Source organism: Vitis riparia, chromosome 18, assembly GCF_004353265.1.
Source record: "Vitis riparia cultivar Riparia Gloire de Montpellier isolate 1030 chromosome 18, EGFV_Vit.rip_1.0, whole genome shotgun sequence".
In the NCBI taxonomy this organism is placed as follows: Eukaryota; Viridiplantae; Streptophyta; class Magnoliopsida; order Vitales; family Vitaceae; genus Vitis; species Vitis riparia.
Genome location: NC_048448.1, coordinates 22,831,135 through 22,854,398, shown reverse-complemented (window position 1 = coordinate 22,854,398; position 23,264 = coordinate 22,831,135). Strand labels below are relative to the sequence as shown.

At 37.4% G+C, this 23,264-nt stretch overlaps 2 protein-coding genes across 2 annotated transcripts; one reads left to right on the top strand and one right to left on the bottom strand.

The window, feature by feature from the left end:
• The first annotated feature begins 5,528 nt into the window (after nt 1-5,528).
• Nucleotides 5,529-6,088, top strand: LOC117906898. The gene has a single exon (XM_034820168.1). It carries the CDS (start codon nt 5,629-5,631, stop codon nt 6,013-6,015), a length of 387 nt encoding a protein of 128 aa, XP_034676059.1. The 5' UTR covers nt 5,529-5,628; the 3' UTR covers nt 6,016-6,088.
• LOC117906897 (DEAD-box ATP-dependent RNA helicase 39) lies at nt 6,045-20,284 on the bottom strand. Its single transcript, XM_034820167.1, has 9 exons — nt 19,730-20,284; nt 18,787-18,882; nt 18,508-18,696; nt 18,195-18,335; nt 9,756-9,896; nt 9,242-9,384; nt 7,142-7,271; nt 6,989-7,037; nt 6,045-6,640 (listed from the first exon to the last, which is right to left on the bottom strand). The coding sequence occupies exons 1-9, from the start codon at nt 20,261-20,263 to the stop codon at nt 6,162-6,164; spliced, it is 1,902 nt and encodes a 633-aa protein (XP_034676058.1). The 5' UTR covers nt 20,264-20,284; the 3' UTR covers nt 6,045-6,161.
• Nucleotides 20,285-23,264: the final 2,980 nt, after the last annotated feature.

Sequence of the window (23,264 nt, the reverse complement as noted above, 5' to 3'; positions counted from 1 at the left end):
ATCCTCATTCATCTTGAGAGCAAATAACATGAGGATTTTAAATATAACTAATATTTAAAAAAAAAACAAGGCATAATGTAAATAACAATATAAAAATATATATAATAATCAAATATAAATATAAGATATAATAATATATTATTGGATATATGAAGTAACATCAATCAATGTTAACATTCTCATCATTTATTAAATGGTCTGTTTTTTCACTGGGACCTCCAAAGAAATCAATATCATAGTAAGTTAGGTCCAATCCATCACCACTGGTAAAGTTCATTTCTATCTCTTTTCCTTTTGCCTTTATTGATGTTTGGTAAAGGTCGACCAAATGTTTGGGTGTCCGATAGGTACGCGACCAATGCCCCTTTATACCACATCTATAACAATTATTCTCATAATTCTTGGGAGGTTTATCTTGTATACACTTCCTATTTTCTTGTTTTGCCTTAGTATTATTTCACTTTTGGTGGTGCAATGAGGTTTTCTTTTTCTGTGAATTTAAGGAATTATTACCATAATAACCATGGTATCAAGGATTCCTTCCACAACCATGAGTACATTTCCGTCCTTATCCTCGTCCACGAGTTTGGGATGATATTGCATTCACTTCAGGGAATGGTTCAGATCCAATTGGACGAGACTGATGATTTCTTATCAAAAGCTCATTATTATGTTCAGTAACAACAAGACATGATATTAATTTGGAGTGTTTTGTAAACCTACGATCTTGATATTGCTACTTGCTGAGAACATTCGAGGCATGAAATATAGTAAAAGTTTTTTCTAACTTGTCTTTTTTTATGATTTTTTTTCTTCACATAGCTTTAATTGAGAGTTGATTTTGAAAAGTGCGGAGTTATATTCACTAATAGTTTTAAAATCCTATAACATCAAGTGCATCCAATCATATCGTCCTTTTAGGAGAATCACAGTTTTCTGGTGGTCATATATTTCCTTCAAATTACTTTATAGAATAAAAGGGTCTTTTATCGTAAGATATTCATTTTTTAAACATTCATGGAGATGATGACAAAGGAAAATCAGCACTTTTGCATGATCCTGTAGGGATGCTTGATTACTACTCAAAAAGTGCTCTTTTATAGCTTCTTATAAACTCTTTTAAACACTTTTGAGTAGTATTTATTACCTTTTAGCTGAATTGGCACATTAAGGACCCTTGCAAGTGTTACTGATCAGTTTTTGGCAAGTTTTGGTGTTTTTTGTAACTTTTTGATAATTAAAACGGGCCAAGAATGAGGGAGAACTTTGTGTAGTCCATGACAAAGCAAGTTGAAGCTCAAACACATGAAGAATCCAAGTTATGGAGAGCTTTGAAGCCTTTGCTAAATCAATCAAGTATGCAAGGAAGAGAATCAGAGAATGAATCTAACATCCAACAATTTCGCAAGCTTGCGAAATGCCTAAGAGGAGTACAAGCTGTAGGACAGAGAGCAAGGCTATGAAGAATGAATTTCACACCCTTGCAAAACCAAAGCTGAAGAGAATCAATTTCGCAACCCCTTGCGAAATTTTCGCAAGCATTGTGAAATCTTCATGAGTAATCTTCAAATATTTTTGCACCGACTCCGTTAGATTTTTATCTCAAGATATTTTGTGTAATTACCTATTCTCTTCTTGTTATCAGCTAAAGATATTTTTAGATATTTTGGATATCTAATTGAGGGGTTAAAAATATCTCTCTATATATGTGTTAAAATATATCTTTTGTAATATCTCAAAATCTCGAAAGAAATTCCAAAGGATCACTTGTAAATTATCTTAGTAAGAAATATACAGAGCGTTGCCCTACCTTACCTACTCATTTTGATTTTATTTTCTTTCTAGCCAAACAACCTCTGAGGTTGTTTTCTCAGAGGATGAGTGGCTAGGCTTTTTGTTTCTTGGACTAAAGGAAGCTAGGTAAGGGATCCAGATACAAAAGTGGGAGTTTTCCTTGTTTCAGTTTTAAATGAAGAGAAGTTGTGACCCGTTAATGGTTTTTATTTTTATAGTTAACTTAAAATCACCTAGGCCAACACTTGGTAAACTTTTCGGATTCCATCCATTGAGATCCATTAGTTATCTCTTGCAAGCCTCTGGGAGGTGGTTTAAAGATAGGATTACCCAGAATAGCCAACACTTGGTAAGCTTTTCGGACTCCCTAGAGACATCCATTAGTTATCTCTTGCGTGCTTTTAAAGGGTAATCCAAGGTTAAGGATCACCTTAAATGGCCAATACTAGGTGAGAGGTACGAGCCATTGCAAGATGATTCAGTGAGAGGACTTTAGTGTTTGAAACCATTAATGGGAAGCAACTGTAACACACCCGTTTGGGAGATAACTATAGGTTAAATCCCCAATGCAAGGAAAAGATTCGGAATCTCCCTTTTTGTTTAAGGAACCTGAACCAAGTGACCTGAAACTCCAAGAAACCTTTTCTTTGTAATTAATCTCAGTTACTATTTTTGGTTAGCTTAAAACCAACCTTTTTCAACCAACTTTATGTTTTCTTTTAAAGCTAACTCATAAAAGACAAACCACTATTTCAATACTGTAACTAATATCACGTGTGAAATGAAAACCCATCCCTATGGACGATCCTAAAACCACTATGCTATGCTAGCTATGCTACCCTAGTATATGGTGAATTAGGTTTATAAATTTTGTTGATAACTCCCGTCTGAGGACTAAATCAAATAGGTACGCCAAATGAGGATGAATCAATGCTTGATTTCTTTCTTTGATCGTAGCTCCAAGATTCATTGCATCAAGATGTATTTTAGCATCAAAGATCCAACATAGATAGTTCTTCCCAAAATGTCAAGTGTCACAAATTCAAGTTTTGTGAGATTCGACATTTTCAGATAACTTCAGATATATGACAAAATGATATCATTATAATCGATTATAATAAATTGAGAACATTGGTGTAATTTTTTATTATAATCAAAATCAAATAATTTGCTTATAGTTTTTAACAATATATAACACAGCTTTAATGAATTTAACAATAGTAATATAAATATGTAAAATTTTATTCTATATAAACAACTTCAAATTTAAAATATGAGAATTACCTTGAAAGTAATTCGTGTTGATAATGTGGTATAAAACGAGGATAAATGCAACACAAATAAAAATAGAGAAACAAATATACATTATTTCGATAATAATATATAATGGGAAGGAAGGAATCAAAGAAGAAAATTGAGAGAATTGGGAGAATAAAAAGAAGAGAGAATGAGAGAAAGAAAATTTCTTTCTTTTGCTCAGGATGGATTCTATAAGGGATGGAAAACCCTTTTATAGGCTTTCCTAAAAGGTTCCTATTTACTCATCTTAAAGATTAGTAAATGAAACTCATAAATAAAGTTCATAAATGAACTTTAATTAATTATTACATTAATGTGGTCATTCATTACTATTGTAAAATGAGAATAAATGTGACTCAAATAAAAGTAGAGATGACTATGTATTACTTTAATAATATATATAAAGAGGGGAAAAAGAAATCAAAGAAGAGAAATGTTGAAAGAATGAAAGAAAAAGAAAGAGAGAATGAGAGTAAGAGAATATCTTTCTTTTTCTCGGGATGCTTCTTACATGGGGTGTAAGAAGCCTTTTATAGGCTTCATAATATGAACTCCCATTACTCATCTTAAAGATGAGTAAATGGAGTTCATAAATAACCATCAATATGGTCATTCACCATTGTATTTACAACACTCCCCCTTGGATGACCACCATATTAAAAGAATAAGCCTCATTAAAACCTTGCCAGTGAAAAACCTTATAGGAAAAACCTAGCAAAGGAAAAGAGTATAATATTCTTTTCTTGGTATGTTAGGACTGCCTCGTTAAAAACCTTGCCAGCAAAACCCAGTAGGACAAAACTTGGACGAAGGAAAAAAAAGTACAGTACACTAACACCCTTTTACAAGCATACTTCCCCTCTTGTCGATATCCTTGAGTTGACACATTCCAATCCTGTGTATTAACTTCTTAAATGTTAAGGTTGGCAATGCTTTTGTGAATAAATCTGTTAGATTATCACTTGAGCGTATTTGTTGCACATCAATTTCACTACTCTTCTGGAGTTTATGTGTATAAAAGAATTTTGGTAAAATGTGTTTAGTTCTATCTCGTTTAATATAACCCCTTGTTATTTGTGCAATGCATGCAACATTATCTTCAAATAATATTGTCGGGTCACCTTTGATAAAGGAGAGTTCACATGATTCCCGAATATGCGAGATCATAGATCTTAGTCATATACATTCAAGACTAATTTCATGAATTGTCAGTATTTCTGAATGATTTGATGATGTGACCACCATTGTTTGTTTGACAGATCTCCATGAAATATTAGTACCATTGCAATTAAACACATACCCTATTTGTGACCTACCTTTATGTGGATCTGAAAGATATCCTACATTTGCATATCCAAACAATTGTTGCTTTGATTCCCTTAAGTCTAATATAATATTTTTTTAAATGAATAAATTTTTTGAATTAAGTGTTGTTTAATTTGAAATCTATTTGTTTAATAAAAAATTTTGAAAAAATCAATATATATACATACATATATATAATTCAAGGGAATATTTTATTTGAAGATTTTTGTATTGGCATTGAGTGGTGTATAGAGAATGAAATAAAAGAACATCGTATTTAAAGATTTTTTGTTATGTTATTGGGTGACGGAGAGAGAATAAAAGAAGAAAGGTACCATGTTCTATTTTATTTATTTATTTCATAGTTTTTTTTTTTATTTCTCTTTATGTGAAAACAACTTCTACTTTATCTAAAAAGGGTTTTCTATTTCACTTTGCTTTTAAAAACCATTTTTAGAAAATAACAATCAAGCATTGCTATAAAAATTGCTTTTCAAAATAAAACATTGTTTTCAAATTACACAACCAAACAATCTTTTATTATTTAGAAAAAGGAAAACTCTCAAAGAAGGTTTTTTGTTAATGAAAATAAAAAATTATTTTAAATTATGTGTATAAATATTATTGTCAATTTTTTTTTTTTTTCCATTCTTATTTTCAGTGTTACCTAACATCAAAATGAAAAGAAATAATCATTCTAGCTTGGCATTGAAATTGAAATAAACAATCACTCCAATCTTACATTCCCGGTGTAACCAAATACAAAATTAGAATTACCAAATTCATTCATATTAAAAGAGACATAAAAATAAAAACAAAAATATTCATTCTTATTTTCTATTCCCCATTCCGAGAGGCCATTCTCATTCTTATTCCCCATTTGGATAGGCCAAACATGCGTAAAGTTTTTTTTTTTTTCATTCCACTTAAAGATGATCGGAGCCTAAAATAAAGATGGGAATGATATTATTCAATTAAATTGACTATAATATAGTAAATGATGCCAAATACCCAAAGGAACCAACATAAGCATGAAGAGACAAAGGTCAAAGATCACCGAAACCACAACCAACTCAAAACCTCCCTACTCCCCAAACCCTACCAAATCCTCTTCCATTGTCCAAAACCCAGCAACCCCATTTAGCAAACAGTGAGTCTACTACATATATAAACCAGGTTTCTACACACTACACACACATATGACATAACTCACCCTCAAACAGATTTCCCATGGCTCCCCAGCTTCTCCTCTCTTCTCCCCTCACCGGCCAATCTCAAGCAGTCCTGGCAGCAGCAACCCTTCTGCTGTGTGCTTTTGCTTTGTTCATGTGTGCCTCCCATTCGCGGAAATGGCGTCGTTTGAGTGGTGGTTGCCACAGCTTCCATGATGCAGACCCTGTTATACAAGTTGATTCAGATGCAGTGTTCATAGCTAGACATGGGGCTCAGCCTGGTGATGGTGATGGTGAAGAAGGGGAAGCATCAGTATGGCAGAGGAACATACTCATGGGAGGGAAGTGCCAGCTGCCTGATTTTTCTGGTGTTATAATTTATGATTCTGCAGGAAATGTTGTCTCTAATGCCAAAACTTCTGGTGCAACCCTGAGCTTGAAGTGATGGAAATATGTGTACGAAATTTGAAATGCTGATTTAATGTTTCATTATTCAATATTGATTTTGAACAAACTTACATACAAGTGCAAAAGAACCGGATTTATAGATAAATTTAACCAAAATTTTGATTACAATAATCTGGGCTTTGATTAGTTCTTGATGGATGAAGAACTGCGGCCTCTGAATCCAACGACACTAAGCTTCGAAGTTGAAGACTTAACTGAGCTGGACCTCTTGCTGTCTGCATGTTTCATCACACCTGATAACGCTCTTTTTGAACCACCTCCAGCAGAGGAAGACTTTGAGGGCTTCAATATTTTGACTGTCTTTTTAGATTTTGTTGGAGAGACCCTTCCAGATTTCCCTCCCAAGGTTTTTCTTCCTGATGTCTGAGTGGAGGCAGCCTTGCTGGAGGACTTCATTGATTCCACTTTAGTCTTGTTTTTCTGCTTTGAAACTTTTACCAAATTGGCATTCTTTGCCTTCAGCTCGCTTATCTTGGCCCTGGCAACATCTCTTCGGAGGTTATCTGCAGTGAGAGCTTCTAGGCTCTCATTCTTCCTTATGGCCTCCTCAATTCGGGTGGCTAAAAGCAGGTCTTTCTTAGCAACCAAACTTGTCACTTTTCCTGTTGAGAGAAGTATTTGGTTTAGCAACTCAGCAATGTGCCTCAACCTTGCTAACCACAGACCTAACCAAACCAAACCCTCACCTCCACACCACCCACCCAATTCATACAGAAAAGATGTGGTTCTAGTTCTACAAGTGGGAAGGACTCAGCATTCATGATTTCATGTCACCAACCCCAAAGACTTGAGATTGTGCTCCACTGAGTGACATAATAAGAGCCGTAATGCACAGCATGCAATTTCATTTCGTATTATTATAAACACTTCCATGCAAAGAAAAGAAGAGAAGGTTTTTTCCCATTATTTTTAAGCAAAGAAAAAGAGAAGCCGAGACCCAGTATGCATACCTTTTGCTCCCATTCGTGCAGTTCTTCCAGTTCGATGGAGGTAATCGATCTAAAAGGTCAAAGAAAAACAGAGTTTAGTTTCCAAATATAAGTTGAGTGAAAAAACAGAAGATCTTCTCAAACCTCAACAAATAGTCAAAGAATGATGCTTACAGAATTCAAGGGAAAATCAAACATGATGACATGATCAACATCCAAATCCAATCCCCTAGCAGCCAAATCTGTGCATACCAATGTGGGGCAATCTCCATCTTCAGTCTTAAACTTCTTGAGGTTTTCAACCCTAGGCATAGAGAAAAAAGGCAGCTTAGCAACTTCTAATATTTTATGGATTTACAAAGAGCACTATCACATGGTCTCATTTCACATGAGCAAAGATCCACGGACTTTAGAGGCATTCAAATAAAATGACAGTGGGATACAGTAACTTCATGGGATGAGCACCAGAATACAGAGAATCTAAATCAGGGGATACCAGGAACATAAACACATATCAACAAGCTCTAGATGCCTCAAATGACCTAGTGGTGAAAACAAGATGCACAGAAAACAGAGATAAAAATACTGCATCCTCGAAACCAAAAATGCACTTTCAAGCTCAAGAATTACCACATTAAACATGTTTAACAAAGTGATGCAATATGCTTCTTGCATTAGACATTGTATTTAGCGTCTTGGCCAATTTGCTGTAACTTCTAGTAAGGTGCTTCCCTAATAAGATCTTTACAAAGCGGTTGCTATTAATATATGGACAATTTTAAAATTCTAAAACATCTTCCTAGAAGCTCTACCACAACAGCATCTAAACTCCACTTAGTTCTTCGACTCTAAAGTACTTTAGAATGCAACCAAACACATTATAAACTCTATGCTAATCTCACATTGCATATCCCAGAGGATTCAGAGAGGACCAATAAGCCACATCAGAGATCCAGTGTGAGCACTTGAATGAATAGAAGAGTTGGTAACATCCTATTTCTTCAAAAAGTAAACACTAAGAATGATTATTTACTGAAAGATTGTTTAGATTTTATCGGCTCACTAACTGCAGTTCACTTCATTCCAACTAGGATCGACAATTCTCCTATGTTCCTAACATACGAATTCTCTTACCAACTTCAATTAAAAGTAAATTTTAGTAACAGGTTGAAGCAAAACAGGAATACAGTAAAACCCAAAGGTCAAAAAACAAATAATAACCGCACAGTTCAGGAACAAAAATGAGGCATGCTGTCATAAGGGATCACTAAACGGAGAATAAGGCACAATTTCCTTCATACCAAGACCAACATATGGTAAATGCTCCCATTGGAAGCAAAGGCCATGAAGAGACCGTGTTGTCTGCTATTTCTGCTCATGCTTATGTTCATGGCATCAGGACCAGTGGCAGAGCCACCTTGACCTCTGGGGGAAGGGGGGTGCAAGCACTCACCTCCTTTCAAAGGGTTTGAGTACTTACCATTGGGTTAGACTAAGGGGAGTATATATTTTTTTTTTTTGTCCCCCACTAAATCAATTTTCTGGCTCCACTACTGATCAGACCCACCACAAGTGACTTGACTCAGACAAGCTTTTGAGTTTCAAAAACTGAAAAAAAAAAAAAAAAAAAAAAGTTCACTTAGTTTTAATTCAGGTTTCAAATTAATTATGTATAAAAAAAAAAAATTCTTGGCTTAGTTTTCACTCAGTTTACAAATTAATTATGTATAAATATTACAAACAAATTTTCCGATCAAAAATTTTTTTTGATAGATCAGGCCAGCAGTTAACCCCATCAGGGCCTACCCATTCAACCGAACCAATATCCGCCCACCTTAATGCCCCCACTCAGGTAACAAGTTTTCCGATCAAAAATAGTACAAACAAATTTTCCATTATCTGAATGAAGATTGTGACTTGAGTAGGGTCACAATAACTTGGACCTAGGTTGTACCCTTACCTACCCAAGAGACAAATTAGTTAAAAGATATATTCATCAAATCTACCTATATCATTTCAACAGCCAAGAGAACCATCTAAAAGGCTTGTCCAAATATAGTCACCTAAAAGTGATGTTGATATAGACTGGAAGACCTGCTACGACTGGGTAACCTCTGGAATGAGTACCATGTTTATGGAAAAAGGGTGGGGGGGGGGGGGGGGAAGCTGCTTTACATCACTCCATTTGAATATTTTTCCCCATTTACGATGCAAATTGTGCGTATTACATATAACCAGGGAAAAAAAAAATTTAAATACCTTGCATCATCTCACCTTTGTTCTGCTGGCACCTCACCATGGTAATTGACAGTGAAAATTTGGTTTTCTCCAAGAAAGTGATCCACAGCACGACTAGAATTCAATGTGTTACAAAACACCATTACCTTGTTTCCTTTTGCCAAACTTGGCTCAAGAACCTGATTTGACATCACAAAATAGCCCATGTGAGTTTACTGCTTTTCGAGAAGTACTCATTGAGTAGCCAATACCAAAATTGTCCAGGCTTGTAGTGCAACTGAGTTCCATTGAAATGCCAATTATACTACATAGGACTGTCAAATGGCCTGGGACAGCTCAACACCCAGCCAACTAGCCAAAAATGACTGGGTCTAAAATATAATTGAGCTTCAACCAAGCTGAGCTAGGTAAAGTTCTCAACTTGCACTTTTAAGTTCTAGATGAGCTAGAGCTACAACAATTTTGTTGTAATTCTCAATATCTCTATTATTAATATATTATTAGCTTTATAGCCATTACTAACTAAAAAGAAGTGCACAAAAAGGAAGACCTGTAATAATGCCTCCAGCTTGTTTTCAGAACCCGAAAGTTTGATAAAATCATGGCGAGCAGATGCAATCTTCTTATGCAGCGTTGAAGTGCGCAAATGTACTATTCCCTGAAATTCCTCATCAATCAGATTTTGCACTGCCTGCAAAACCTCCCAAAGATCAGCTATTAAGCTTCTTTGAAGACCACAATTCACATAAAAGCAGAGCCCATGAGCTGAAATTTGACCAAGAAACTTCGAGAAGTAACCAACTAGCAACTAAATTACCAAGGTAGGGCTTCAAAGATCAGGTAGCTTTCAAAAAACAGTTTAAGATTATGTTATACCCAATATAGGAGCTTCTGGAGAAATCATTTTTTATGTACTTCATGTCTCTGTGAGATAATTACTCATAAACACACTGAGAAGGATATAAGGCTCCTTTTCAAATCTAGTCTGATGTTTGATTCTTATTTAACCAATAGTCACTCCTTCAGCACAGGCTATCATGAATCTGAGATCCTTTTCTAAAAATTGAAAGTATCACTATTTTTTATTTTTTTTGATAAGTAAAGGATATTCATTCAAAAGGCACAACGCCACAAGGTATACAGGGAGTATACAAGGCAGCTAAGGCCTCAAAAAACAGCAATAAGAACAAAAGAATCACCTCCCTTTAACTGGAGGCTATCCACTCCAGGAAACCTATAAGGGAGAACGCCTCCTCACCTACATACAATTTGGCCCAACTCCAAAGATTACAAACAAAAAAATTCTTTAGTTTCTGCACATTCAACACACCTCCCCTAAAAGCTAATCTATTCCTCTCCTTCCACACCGTCCAAAAAATACACAACGGAATGGCGTCCCAAATCTTTTTCCTTTTCTTTCCCACAAACGAGCCCCTCCAGCTAGTTAAGACCTCCTTTACACTTTCTGGAAAAACCCATTTCACATCAACTAAACCAAAAACAGTATCCGATAGAGCTCTAACCACTGTACAATGAATAAGGATATGATTTACACTTTCCTCCTCACAACCACATAGGAAGCAACGATTTGGAAGTTGAAGCCCTCTTTTTTGGAGTCTATCCAAAGTGAGCACCTTCCCCCAAGTCGCCTCCCACGCAAAAAAAGCAGCTTTAGTAGGCACCCGTGCCACCCAAATGCTCCTAGAAGGAAAATCTATATCAGCAGACCTCGCCAACAAGCTATACGCTTCCTTGACCCTGAACTGACCTCTTTTTCCTTTCCTCCACAGGACTGCATCTTCCTCCAGAGAGGGCTTGTGACCCCTCAATATATGCAGAAAATCCCCAACCAACTCCATCTCCCAATCATTGAAATCCCTCACAAAGTTTAGATTCCAGTTTCCTTGCCCCGAATTTTGATCCCACATTTCCTCAACCGTTGCATTCCTTTGCACCGCCATACCAAAGAGATGAGGGAAACAATGGGACAGCGCTGACTCTGTACACCACACATCTGTCCAAAATCTGATCTTGTTGCCCTTCCCTACTCTGAAAGTCATGTTGTTCCAGCACCAATCTGATTCTTTCCAAATCTCTTTCCAAACCCCTACACCCGCTGCCCCATTAGCCTTCTTTGGCCTCCACCCAAACTCCTCCTGCCCATACTTCACCTTGATCACTTGTTTCCAAAGATTATCTTTGTCACAAGCAAATCTCCATATCCACTTACCAAGCAAGGCTCTGTTCAACATGGCTAGCTTCCTAAGGCCTAGCCCACCTTTGTCCTTGTCTGTGCAAACCACCTCCCAATTAACCAAGTGAATTTTCCCCTCCATATTTCCTCCTCCCCACAAGAAATCCCTTTGCACTTTCTCAAGCCTTCTAGCAACAATCTTGGGCATTCTAAAAATGGACATTTGGTAGATTGGCATGCTAGCCAAAGTACTCTTTATTAGAGTAACTCTTCCCCCTTTAGAGATATATTGTCGTTTCCAAAGAGCTAGTCTCCTCCTGACTCTCTCTTCCACCCCATCCCACATATAGGGCGCTTTATTAGGAGCCCCTAAGGGAAGACCCAAGTACTGAGAAGGTAAGGACCCCACCCTGCAGCCTAGCTCAACAGCCAACTCCTCCATCTCCACCACTTCTCCAATTGGAATGATTTCACTCTTGGCTAGATTAATCCTTAGGCCTGACGCCGCTTCAAACCAGAATAAAATCCAACTTAAGTGAGTTAGATGCTCCTTTCTGGGCTCACAGAAAATAATTGTATCGTCAGCAAAGAACAAATGAGAGATAATCAGAGAGGGTTCCCTTCCACCCCTTATATTACACCCTGATAAGAAGCCCCCCTCCACAGCTCTCCTAATAAGGACATCTAACACTTCCATCCCCATAACAAAGAGATAAGGAGACAAGGGGTCTCCTTGTCTAAGACCTTTAGTGCTGGGAAAGAAACCTGCAGGCACACCATTAACCAACACTGAAAATTTGGCTGAAGATAAGCAGCTCCACATCCACCCCACCCACTTTGGCCCAAAGCCCATTTTTTGCAACACCTTCAACAGAAACTTCCAGTTGATACTATCATAGGCTTTTTCTATATCCAGCTTACATATTAGACCCTTTTCTTTTCGTTTCTGCCACGAGTCTATCACTTCATTTGCAATTAAGGAGGCGTCAAGGATTTGTCTTCCCCTCACAAAGGCATTCTAAGAAGTAGATACCACCTTTCCAACCACTGTCTTCAGTCTGTTAGCTAGCACTTTAGCCAATAGCTTATACAACCCCCCCAGGAGACTAATGGGTCTAAAGTCTCCTAGGTCCTCAGCCCCACTTTTCTTGGGAATCAACACCAAGAAAGTATTGTTAAGGCTCTTTAGGAAAGAGCTATGTTCGTAGAATTCCTTGAACATTTCTAGGATCTCCTCCTTGATAAACTCCCAACAGCTTTGCCAAAAGGCCAGAGTAAATCCATCCGGGCCAGGGGCTTTGTCCCCATTCATCTCCATCAGGGACGCATGAATTTCTTCCTCTGAAAAGGGCCTCTCCAGAGTTTCAGCCTCTTGATGGCTGATCTGCTCAAGCTGAATTCTCTCAATATCCGCCTTCCACCCCGAATCTTCTGATAGAAAATTTTTAAACGCATTAGCAATTCCTTCCCTAATTTCCTGCTCCTCTAGTAACCATTCCCCATTGATCTTAATTCTCTCCAGAGAATTATTTCTACGGTGAGCACTTGCCATACGATGAAAGAACCCCGTGTTTCTATCCCCCTCCTTTAGCCATATTTCCCTTGAGAGCTGTCTCCAGTGTGTTTCCTCCATTATCACCCATTTTCTGTAATTTTCTTTTGCCGCTTTCTTCAGCTCTGTTTCCTCCACAGTCAAAACTCTCTCCTCCTCCTGCCTATCCCAGAATTCCACCTGCTGCAAGGCTTCAGATTTATTACTCTCCAGCTTATCGAAGACTTCCCTATTCCAAACTTTCAGCTTCTTTTTCATTTCCTTCATCTTGGTAGCCAACTTGTAACTAGCACTGCCCCTTACATCAATTTCTTGCCACCAGCTGCGCACCAACTCTTTAAAGCCTTCAGCCTTAAGCCACATGTTTTCAAATCTGAATGGAGTCGGCCCACGTCTTATCCCACCCCCCACTAACATTATTGGAAAATGATCTGAAACCGGACGGGGCAGTCTACATTGATTAATCCCACTGAACTGATTTATCCAACAAGGAGTCACTAGGAATCTGTCCAAACGTGCCCAGGTCTTATTATTTTGGCCCCCATTCCAAGTACATTCTCCCCCCTGAAGAGGAAGGTCCACCAGCCCAAGATCATTCACAGTTTCAGCAAATTTCCTCATTGCTGAACTAATTCTCCTTTGGCTACTCCTTTCCCTTGGAAACAAAGTAATGTTAAAATCCCCCCCTACACACCAGGGCTCTTCCCACAGCCCTCTAATTGCCCCAAATTCTTCCCATAACGCTTCCCTTTCCACTTTAGCAAACGGGCCATAAACTCCCGTAAACACCCAGACATTCCCATTTTCAACATCCCGGAATCTGCAAGATAACGTGAACTGACCCTCCTCCCAATCTATAATGTCCAAAGTCCTCTTATCCCAACATATAAAAATTCCTCCCGAAGCCCCCTCCGCATTCACAGCTTTCCAATCAAGGAATCTCCCAGAACCTAGACTTCTTGCTATGCTATCCGTCATAGCTTGCATTTTTGTTTCCTGAATACAAATTAGGTCCACCCTCTGATTTCTTATAAAAGTCTTAATCACTTTTCTTTTGGAGCTATCATTGGCTCCCCTTACATTCCAGCTCAGAATTTTCACCTTCATTGGACAATCACAATTTGGCGCCCTTTGCCCTGAATCGAGCCTTTCTGTTTCATCCCCCCCTCATAATTTACGGAGCATTCCAGCCTTCTTAGCTCCCTTTCAAATTTAGACTTTTCCAGTAGCTCTTTGCTATGAATTTTCTCCCGTCTTTTTCTAATCCTGGTCAAAAAATTCAGTATTTCCTTCTCCAACCCCTCTGTGGGGAATCCCAGGAACTGGCTGAACCTCGCCAAGCCACTCTCTTCCCATTTGTCCTCCAATTCCTTTCTTTCAATTTGAACATCATATATGTCCCCAACCCCATTCATTCCCCTACCTTTATCACTACTGCTTTTGGATAGTCCCACTTCCTTGCAACCACTCATCCTTTCATTACTTTCCTCATACACTGTAAGCCACATTGAATTATCAGCCCGACCTGCCTCACCCAGATCCCCAGAATGATCGAAAAACTCCCCCTCCGGAGTCCGATCAAAATTGAAAGAATTGAGATGAGAATCCCCTAAATCCCTTTTCCCCCAAGAGCTAAACCCCATTCCATACCTCATTACTTCCTCTTCGAGCGCCCTATCAGTCTCTGTCAGCCTGACCCCACCTTGAATCTTCCTTGTATCTTCAGACTCCATCGCAACGAATGGCTCTGGTGCAGGAAGGTGTCTGGGGATGAGGCACTGCAGCAGGGAGCCCATCTCCTCTTGGGCTACTGGCGAGTTTGGGCTCTCCCTTTGATTACCACCAGGCTCGGACTATTGGGAGCAGCCCTTTGTCCCACTTGGGCCTGCGTCTGACGGACTGATTAAAGGCAAAGCTGGGCCTTTAGTGTAGCAGCCCACAGCTTCCTTTCTAAGTGGCGGGCCTGTATCTGGGCCAAGCTCACTTACAGCCACCCCTTTCTTTTTCAAATCCATGGGCCCGCTCAACTTTGGGCCCACACATGAGTTTAAAAACTGAAACTTTCCATTTGAGGCCCAGGTCCTTGATGTCGGGTTTAGATCTGGGCAGACCTCGACCCAACCCGGCCCCTCCCCCTACACGTCCATCCCATCACCTGACGAGTTCTGCACCTCGGGCCTCACGCTCACCCGCTCCTTCATCACGCGCTGCCCCGCGCGTGGCTTCTCCTCACCCCTAACCTCACTGCTCCGACGGCTATTTTCGGTTCTGCACTTTCTCTTTATCACTGGCCAACACTCCCACCATAAAGACACCACGTAAATCTCCTCCTCTGCTTCAATTTCCAGAATGCTCGGTCTAAAATCTTCTCTTAGTCGCACCAAGATTCTGGCCCATTGGAGTTCACCCATCAACTTCGTCTGTTCATCGACTGCAATGAACCCTCCACATTCGTCCCCCACTCTCTTCAATATTTCTGGATTCCAGAGCGAGATTGGAAGCCCAACTATCCTCACCCAGGCTTCCTTTCTCTCTTCCTCCTCTGTCCGACATCCGCTCTTTGGACTCCAATATTCCAGCCGTACCTGGCTTCCTTCCATCGTGTGATTCCCAAAGGAAACAACGCGTCTGGCCTCCTCCAATTTTTCAAATTCATCCTTGTCCAGCTTAGCCAGCCCTAAATTACCCTTGAGATTCCACGACTTTGCCCAGATTTGCCCCACCTTCGCTAGGTCATCTTTTCCCCCTGACCTATCCTCCCAACTCGCCACAGCACAATGACCCAATTTCTGTAACAGTCCTATAGTTTCCTCCCTTCTCACCTTCACTGCAACTCTGCAAATCGGTCTTCTCACCACTTCCGCAAACGTTCTCTTTCCCCCTACCTTTTCTTTTTGCGTATTGTTCTTCCTATCGAGCGACCTACACAGAGACTGTAAATTTTCCGCCATTTCAATCCATCCCTTTTTTCCTCCTCTGCCTTTTGGGATGAAGATACAATATTGTTTTCGTTCCAAATCAGTTACCCCTAGCCGGAGGAAGCAACCCGCTTTGTTTGCACTTCGCATCAGAGAGAAGGATCTCCCCTTTTCCTTCCATTCCTTCACCCATTTATCTTCCTTCTCGTCCCTTATACAGAAGTTTAAGCCCTCCATAAGGAACCCTAAACTCTCCACTCCCATTCTAACCCAAGACGAGACTCCCCCTTTGCTTTCCTCTATCAATATTTGGGATTTTCCTCTTCTCTCTAACAGTTCTAGCTCAAACACCTTAGACTCTACTGCGAACCTGCTCCCCTTTCGCCTCCTTCAGGACCCATCCTTATCTTCATCTCCCTCGTCGGCGTCATCTCTCCTTTTTCCGGCCTCACGAGCTCGCACGCTGTCGCGCTCGCTCTCTCTCTCCCATCTCAACAATGCAAGTATCTTGAAAGTATCACTATTTAGATGTGTAGTGGCTGTATATATATATATATATATATATATATTTGGTCAGAAGTCTAGTGGCTGTTCTGATTTTATAAATGCACCAGCCAGGTCCCCATGCTACCTCATATAAACTAAATTCAAGACAGAACCAACTCAATACCTCTTTTACACCAAGACCGTGCCCCATATCTGTTAAGTGCCTTCTATATATATATATATTTCTTCTTCACCTATAAAAATTTTATACCTAGTTGCTCCCCTTACAACTTATAGAGCTTTACCAAGCTTAGTAAATTAAAAACCCCAAGAAGGCTATCCTCAGTTGACTTGGTTCTGGATTTCCCTAAAGAGAAATTTATACATGTGTATACGTGTGCACACGTGTGTTTATGTATGTACTTCTTTGCCTACAAGTTAATGAGCCTTGAGCAATTTTATATTTATCTCTAACCCAAGTTTGAAATTTCATAAGTTGTTCAATGGAGCTTTTCACTGTTACTATACTCAACCTTCACCATCTAGGGTTATACTATATTTTAATGATAAAAAGGATCAGGGAAGTTGGAAAGAGGTACATACAACAGTCCTTGGGGAATTTCACCAATAGATCATGAGAATTTGTCCTTCCCAGGCAAAAACAACTAAAAAACTCTTTTAAGAAACCATACTCAGGTAGAGAAAGACTGATGTACAATTTTTTAATACCAAACAAAGTTTTATTAGAGAAGGGTAAAAAACAATAATAAATACAAAATGAAGAACACAAACAGATGCTTGCTCTTTACACAGCACAACTAGAAAAAATAAAGCCCACATTCAAATATAACTAGTGAATCATGGTTGAGTATCAAAAATCACAGTTTATAAGGAAGTATACATATCAACTAGACATTTAGACAGAGGATTAAAAAAAAGGAGAGAGCTAAATTTTAATTATCTTCACATTTGAATAAGGAAAACATAAAATAAAAAACACTAGCAAAAAAATCAGTTTTTCCTTTTTTTTTTTGGGTGGTGGGAGATGGTTTAGAAAAACGAATAATCCATTGTTGAAACCTAAATATGACCTATCACTTTAAAATAATTCCTCTAAAACCTATCCAATTTTTTTATTTTTTTATATGTAAAAAGAGTGATTAAAATTAAAAGCGCTTGAAAGAGGTGCATCAAAGTACACACAAAGTATACAAAAAGCACCTTCCAGCAAGCCAAAGGAAAGGGCAACAACAACCTGCCCCCCCAAACCAAGCCTAAAGCTTAAAAGACCTAGAGAAAACAAAGTGTACCACCAGACAACCTTTTTGTAGGCCTGCCTACCAAACTGGTTGCTGTGACCCAAACATAGCAGAAGCCCATCTAACAATCCGAAAAGATAAAAATGTGCTCAGTTTAAATTATCACGAAAACAAAATGTCATGTTTCAAATACTGGAGGGGCTATGAGACATTCATTTTCATGGGGCAGTGAAGGCCTCTGAAGATATAATGGGTACCCTAGACATCTACTAATATGATAGCGCAACTTACGATACCTTTGTCATTGTAGCAGTGACCAAAACAGTTTGAAATCCTTGATCATCAGATTTTGATCACCTAAATATGACCTTATCACTTTAAAATAATTCCTCTAAAACCCATCCAATATAAATATTATCATGATAAAATGTACTCGGTTTTAAATATCACAAAAATAAAATGTCATGTTTCAAATACTGGAGGGGCTATGAGACATTCATTTTCATGGGGCAATGAAGGCCTCTGAAGATATAATGGGTATCCTAGACATCTACTAATATGATAGTGCAACTTACGATACCTTTGTCATTGTCGCAGTGACCAAAACAGTTTGAAATCCTTGATCATCAGATTTTGATGCACGATTTTTTAATGGAGCAAGAAACTTGCGAATGTCGGGACCAAATCCACGGTCAAACATCGTGTCTGCCTCGTCCAACACCTACTAAAATAAAGCCACCATTACTAAGTGTGACACAGCAATTACCAAGTAGCATAAAGACATGAGAGCATAGAGCTGTTTACAAGCTTCCATACATTGACAAATGATATGCACATATACAAACATAGGACAATGGATACTCCTTAACATAAAATCACAATATTAAACTCACCAAGTATTTAATTTCACCATAAACCATATTCCCCTCCTCAATATGTTGAAGAACCCTGCCAGGGGTTCCAACAACCATATCAATTGGTATATTCAATGAGTCCTCCTGGGGTCTTAGACGGCCACCACCACTTACCATAGTGGACCTGAACCGTGCATGATGACTGATAGATTTTGCCACACGAAACACCTGCAAAGTTTCTCTAATGCTTAATTAGTTAAGATTCAAGAACTCCTAGTTTTAACTGAACTCCAAATTCTATAGGAAGTATGCAAAAACCTGCTCAGATAGCTCCCTTGTAGGGCATAGCACAACAGCTCGAGGACGCCTTGGCTTCATTAGCACACCAGAGAGTGCCTCATCCCGTCTTAGTAGCTATAACATCAACAACTCAAAACTGTTACTTTAAATTCATATGGGACACAGTTTGCAGTATCAGCACAAATATTGTGCAACTTTCACTGCTTCCGAATATAGGTGAAATCATAAACAGAGATGTGGATTGCCTTCAAAAAATGCTGGATCAATATACACATTGTTTAAAATTTAGGGTGGGTATGAAACATCAGTAGAATGATTCTGATGGCCAGCTAATAATATTTTAATAGCCTATCAAAAAATAATATTTTAATAGCCTATTTCAAATGTCACATATGCAAGATTGAAAGTCCCCATTTAGCTTCGAAAAGGGCAGGTAGCACCTTCTTTCTTATGGAATTACTCCAGAACACAAGTGCCTGTATGGTAGAATGAGAACTGTTTTCTGTTTTCTGTTTCAAGAAAGTGATACTAACACAGAGAGTATATCCTGCAACACATTGTCAAAAAGCTTTTTTGAAACATTTTCTGAGATTAACGTCATTTTCAAGAAATGCAATCACATTTAACAATTAAAAATGATCCAAAACCCAACAAACACAATGTTCTCAGTTCTCAAATGAAAGGAATCCTGAAAAGTCATTTTCACTTTCATTTCCACTATCAAACAGGCTCTAAATTGCTTGGCACTGTTGGAAAAAAAAAATTAAATGCAATCAAGGAACCTGAAAAAAAAAATTGTAAACAGATTCATAAGGTGTTTAATTACAAGTGATTGTCTACCAAACAAGCCTAAAAGTACATTGCAGATAGCACTCGAACAATTCAGAAATGCCATTAGAAAACAAATATCTCCAGATAAGACAACCCCAGAATCAAATCAAAGAACAAATATGAAAATCACCTGAACCAGAGGCAACATGTAAGCGAGAGTCTTGCCAGAGCCAGTGTGAGAACCCAAAACCACACTCCTTCCTTCCAACACAGCTGGGACCCCAATACACTGAATCTCGGTTGGAACTGAAATACCTGTCTCCCTCACAGCCGCCATCACTTCCTCACTCAACCCCAGCTCCTCAAAACTTGAAACCATCTTGGGTTTTTTCTGAGATTTCATTGATCCAGCCTCACCCTCTTTTCCACCCGTGGACAGTGGAGGTGACCTGGTTTGTGGGGATTTTGCAGAGTCCTTGAGGTGTCTGAACCTGAGCTTCTCTAGAAGAATGGAGTGCCTCATGGGTTGCAGTGCTTGGTCTGCTTCAATGGCGGTGGTGGAGGAGGAGGAGCAAGAGATTGGCTTAAACCCTAGAAAAACCCTAGTGGTGGTGGGGATTGCGAGTTTGTAAAGCGGGCGTCTCATGGAAGGAGAGAGGAGAGACAAAGAGAAGAGGTTTGAGGAGAGAGAAAGGCCAACCAGCGTTCTTCCAGTTCCTCCCATGGTTGCTTCTTCTTCTTCTCACTCTGGTTCCCGCTGTGTGCGTGATATTAATATTATCACCCATAGAAGATGAAGGGCTTAGGTCAAATGACATAACTACCCTTAATTCTTTCTATTTTCGGATGATTTGAAGGGTCTCCAAAAAGCCCGCGGCCCGCTTTAGGCCCGGCCCGGCCCGACGGGCTAAAGCCCGGCCCAAGCCCCTTTTTGGGCGGGCCGGGCCGCGGGCCTAATTTTAGGCCCGGCCCGCCCGTAGGCCCGTCCCTTTAAAAAAAAACTACAAAAATAAAAATTACTAAAAAAAATATTCATTTCAAAATTTTATTCATTGAATGTATAATTACATTTGAAAATGTGGGAAAAGTTTACATCACTACAAAATAAATACATCCCAACTAGGTTGGCCCCTATTTATTTGTCAATCATCTGTATTTTTCAACCACAAAAAATAAAAATAAAAATATAATATACATTTAGTCATTATTTTCTGGCGGTGATGGCGAACTATCATGCATCCATGAAGATCTTGATAATTTTAAAGATTCCATATCGGCAAGCATCTTTGTTTCTCGAATGGAATCGTACATCCTTTTATCTGCTATTTCCCAATCTTTCACACATATCCCTGCTTCAATAACATCTGGCGCTAAGTTGCATCGTTTTTTACTAACTACTCTTCCACCTGCACTAAAAGCAGCTTCTGATGCAACTGTACTCACAGGAATTGTTAGTACATCACGAGCAATTATAGAAAGCACAGGATATTTGTGTTGATGTGATTTCCACCATATTAAAATATCAAAATCTTCTTGATCTTCAAATGAAATTGTATCAGTATTAAGATATTTATCTAAATCAGATGTATTATTTGGAGAACTATTTGTTGTCTTTTTTCGACTTTTCAACATTTCTAGAGCTCCTTTATAAAAAGATGAGGAGTTTGTAGATGTAGGTGGTAATTTAATAGTATTAATATCATTACCATATTTTTCTTTATAATAGTTATATAAATTATATAATAGTGAATTTATTTCATTTTTAATTTCTTCAATTTTTATTTGGTCATTAAAATAAATAACTGTTAACCATTCATCCAAAGCTTCAAATTTCAATCTAGGGTCCACAATTAAAGCAATATAAAAAATTAAAGGTATTTCTCCCCAATATTTTCTAAATTTTTCTATCATTGCAAATATTGTATCATTAAATATTTCAAAACTTAAATATTTTTGAAATACAAGAAAAATATTAGTTATTTGCGTAATAACTCGATTTGAAGTTGGATAATATACACCACAAAAAATGTTTGTTGAAGTATCAAAAATTTCAAAAAAGATCTCTTAAAAGATCCGCAATATGCCAATCATAATCATTTAATGCATAAATATCTGCTTCACAATCATTGTTAATTAATTGTATTTCATATAATTCGACTACTTTTTTATATTTTGTAATATTTTGTAAAAGTTTATATGTGGAATTCCATCTAATGGCCATATCCAAATTTATATTTTTTCTTTTCATATTTAACATTTTGCAACAATGAAAAAATAATTCATGTTCTGCTTGAGAACTATTAATACTATATGCAATGCCTCTAATTTTTTCCAATGTACTATCAACATTTTTTAATCCATCCTTTACAATTAAATTTAAAATATGTGCACAACAACGCACATGAAATATTTTAGCATGATCTTCTTTTACTTGCTAATATAATTTTAGTCTATGTATTGCTGCATCATTATTAGCAGCATTATCTAATGTTATTGTCAATATTTTATCATGAATGCCTAAATCTATAATTTCATCATTTATTAAAGATGCTATATTTTTACCACTATGTGGAGCATTTATTAATTTAAATGAAATTATTCTTTTATTTAATTTCTATTCATTATCAATGTAGTGAGTAGTTATACATAAAAAACCAGTGTGAGTTAAAGATGTCCAAATATCAGATGTTAAACAAATATTTCCTTCAAAATTTGTAAAAAAAAAATTTTTAATTTCTTTTTGTGTATAAAATTTTTTCATAATATCTCTTTTAACTGTATTTCCAGACCAACCTTTAAATTGAGGATTAATACCTCGTTGAATTGTTTCTACAAAATCATGAGTTTCCATCATGTTAAAAGGTTGTTCTGCTCTTATTATATAATCAATCATTTCTTCACGACAGTTAGATTCATCATAAGAAAATGTTTTTAAATTTCCACTTTCATTTTTACCTAATTGCATATAATTTCTAATATCTACATTATTTTTAGTTTTACAATTTTCATGATGTCTTTTTAAATGACTTGTGCCTGCATTTGAGCCACCAGTAAGAAATTTATTACAAATTTTACATTTTGCTTTTATTTCTTTTTTATTATTTTCTAAAATTATTTCTATTCTATAAAAAAAAAATTCCATATATTTGAAGTAAATTTTTTGTTTGATGATATTTCATCACATGGACTTGATGAAGAAGCACTTGTCATATTATAATTATTGATAAAATATTATGCCAAAAATAATAAAGTAATAAATATAAAAAAAAATGTAACAAAAAAATAAAGTAGTAGGGGTGAAGTATGTTACTCAATTAGAGAACCGATGCAAAAATTCCTAGCAAATTTGAACTCTTGGAGCCACCAATGCTTGTTTTGCACCACCAATAATATTGTATAATTTGATGGAAAAATAAAAGAATTTGAAATATTGTAGAATGTGAGAGAAATAGAGAGAGAAATAGAGAGAATTTGATGAAAAAATGAAAAGGAAGAAGATGTATTTATAGGAAGGTTAAAAAAAAAAAAAAATTGACCATGTGACCGTTGGAGGCTTAGCTCCGACGGTCACATGGGATGGAGCTAGGCTCCAACGGTTATGTGACCGTTGGAGCCTTTAATTTTTTTTTAAAAAATAATATACTTTATTTTTATATACATATAACTAACTCAATTAATAAAAATAAAAAGAAGGTAGTTTAGTTAGTTAAAGCCTCAAGATTTAA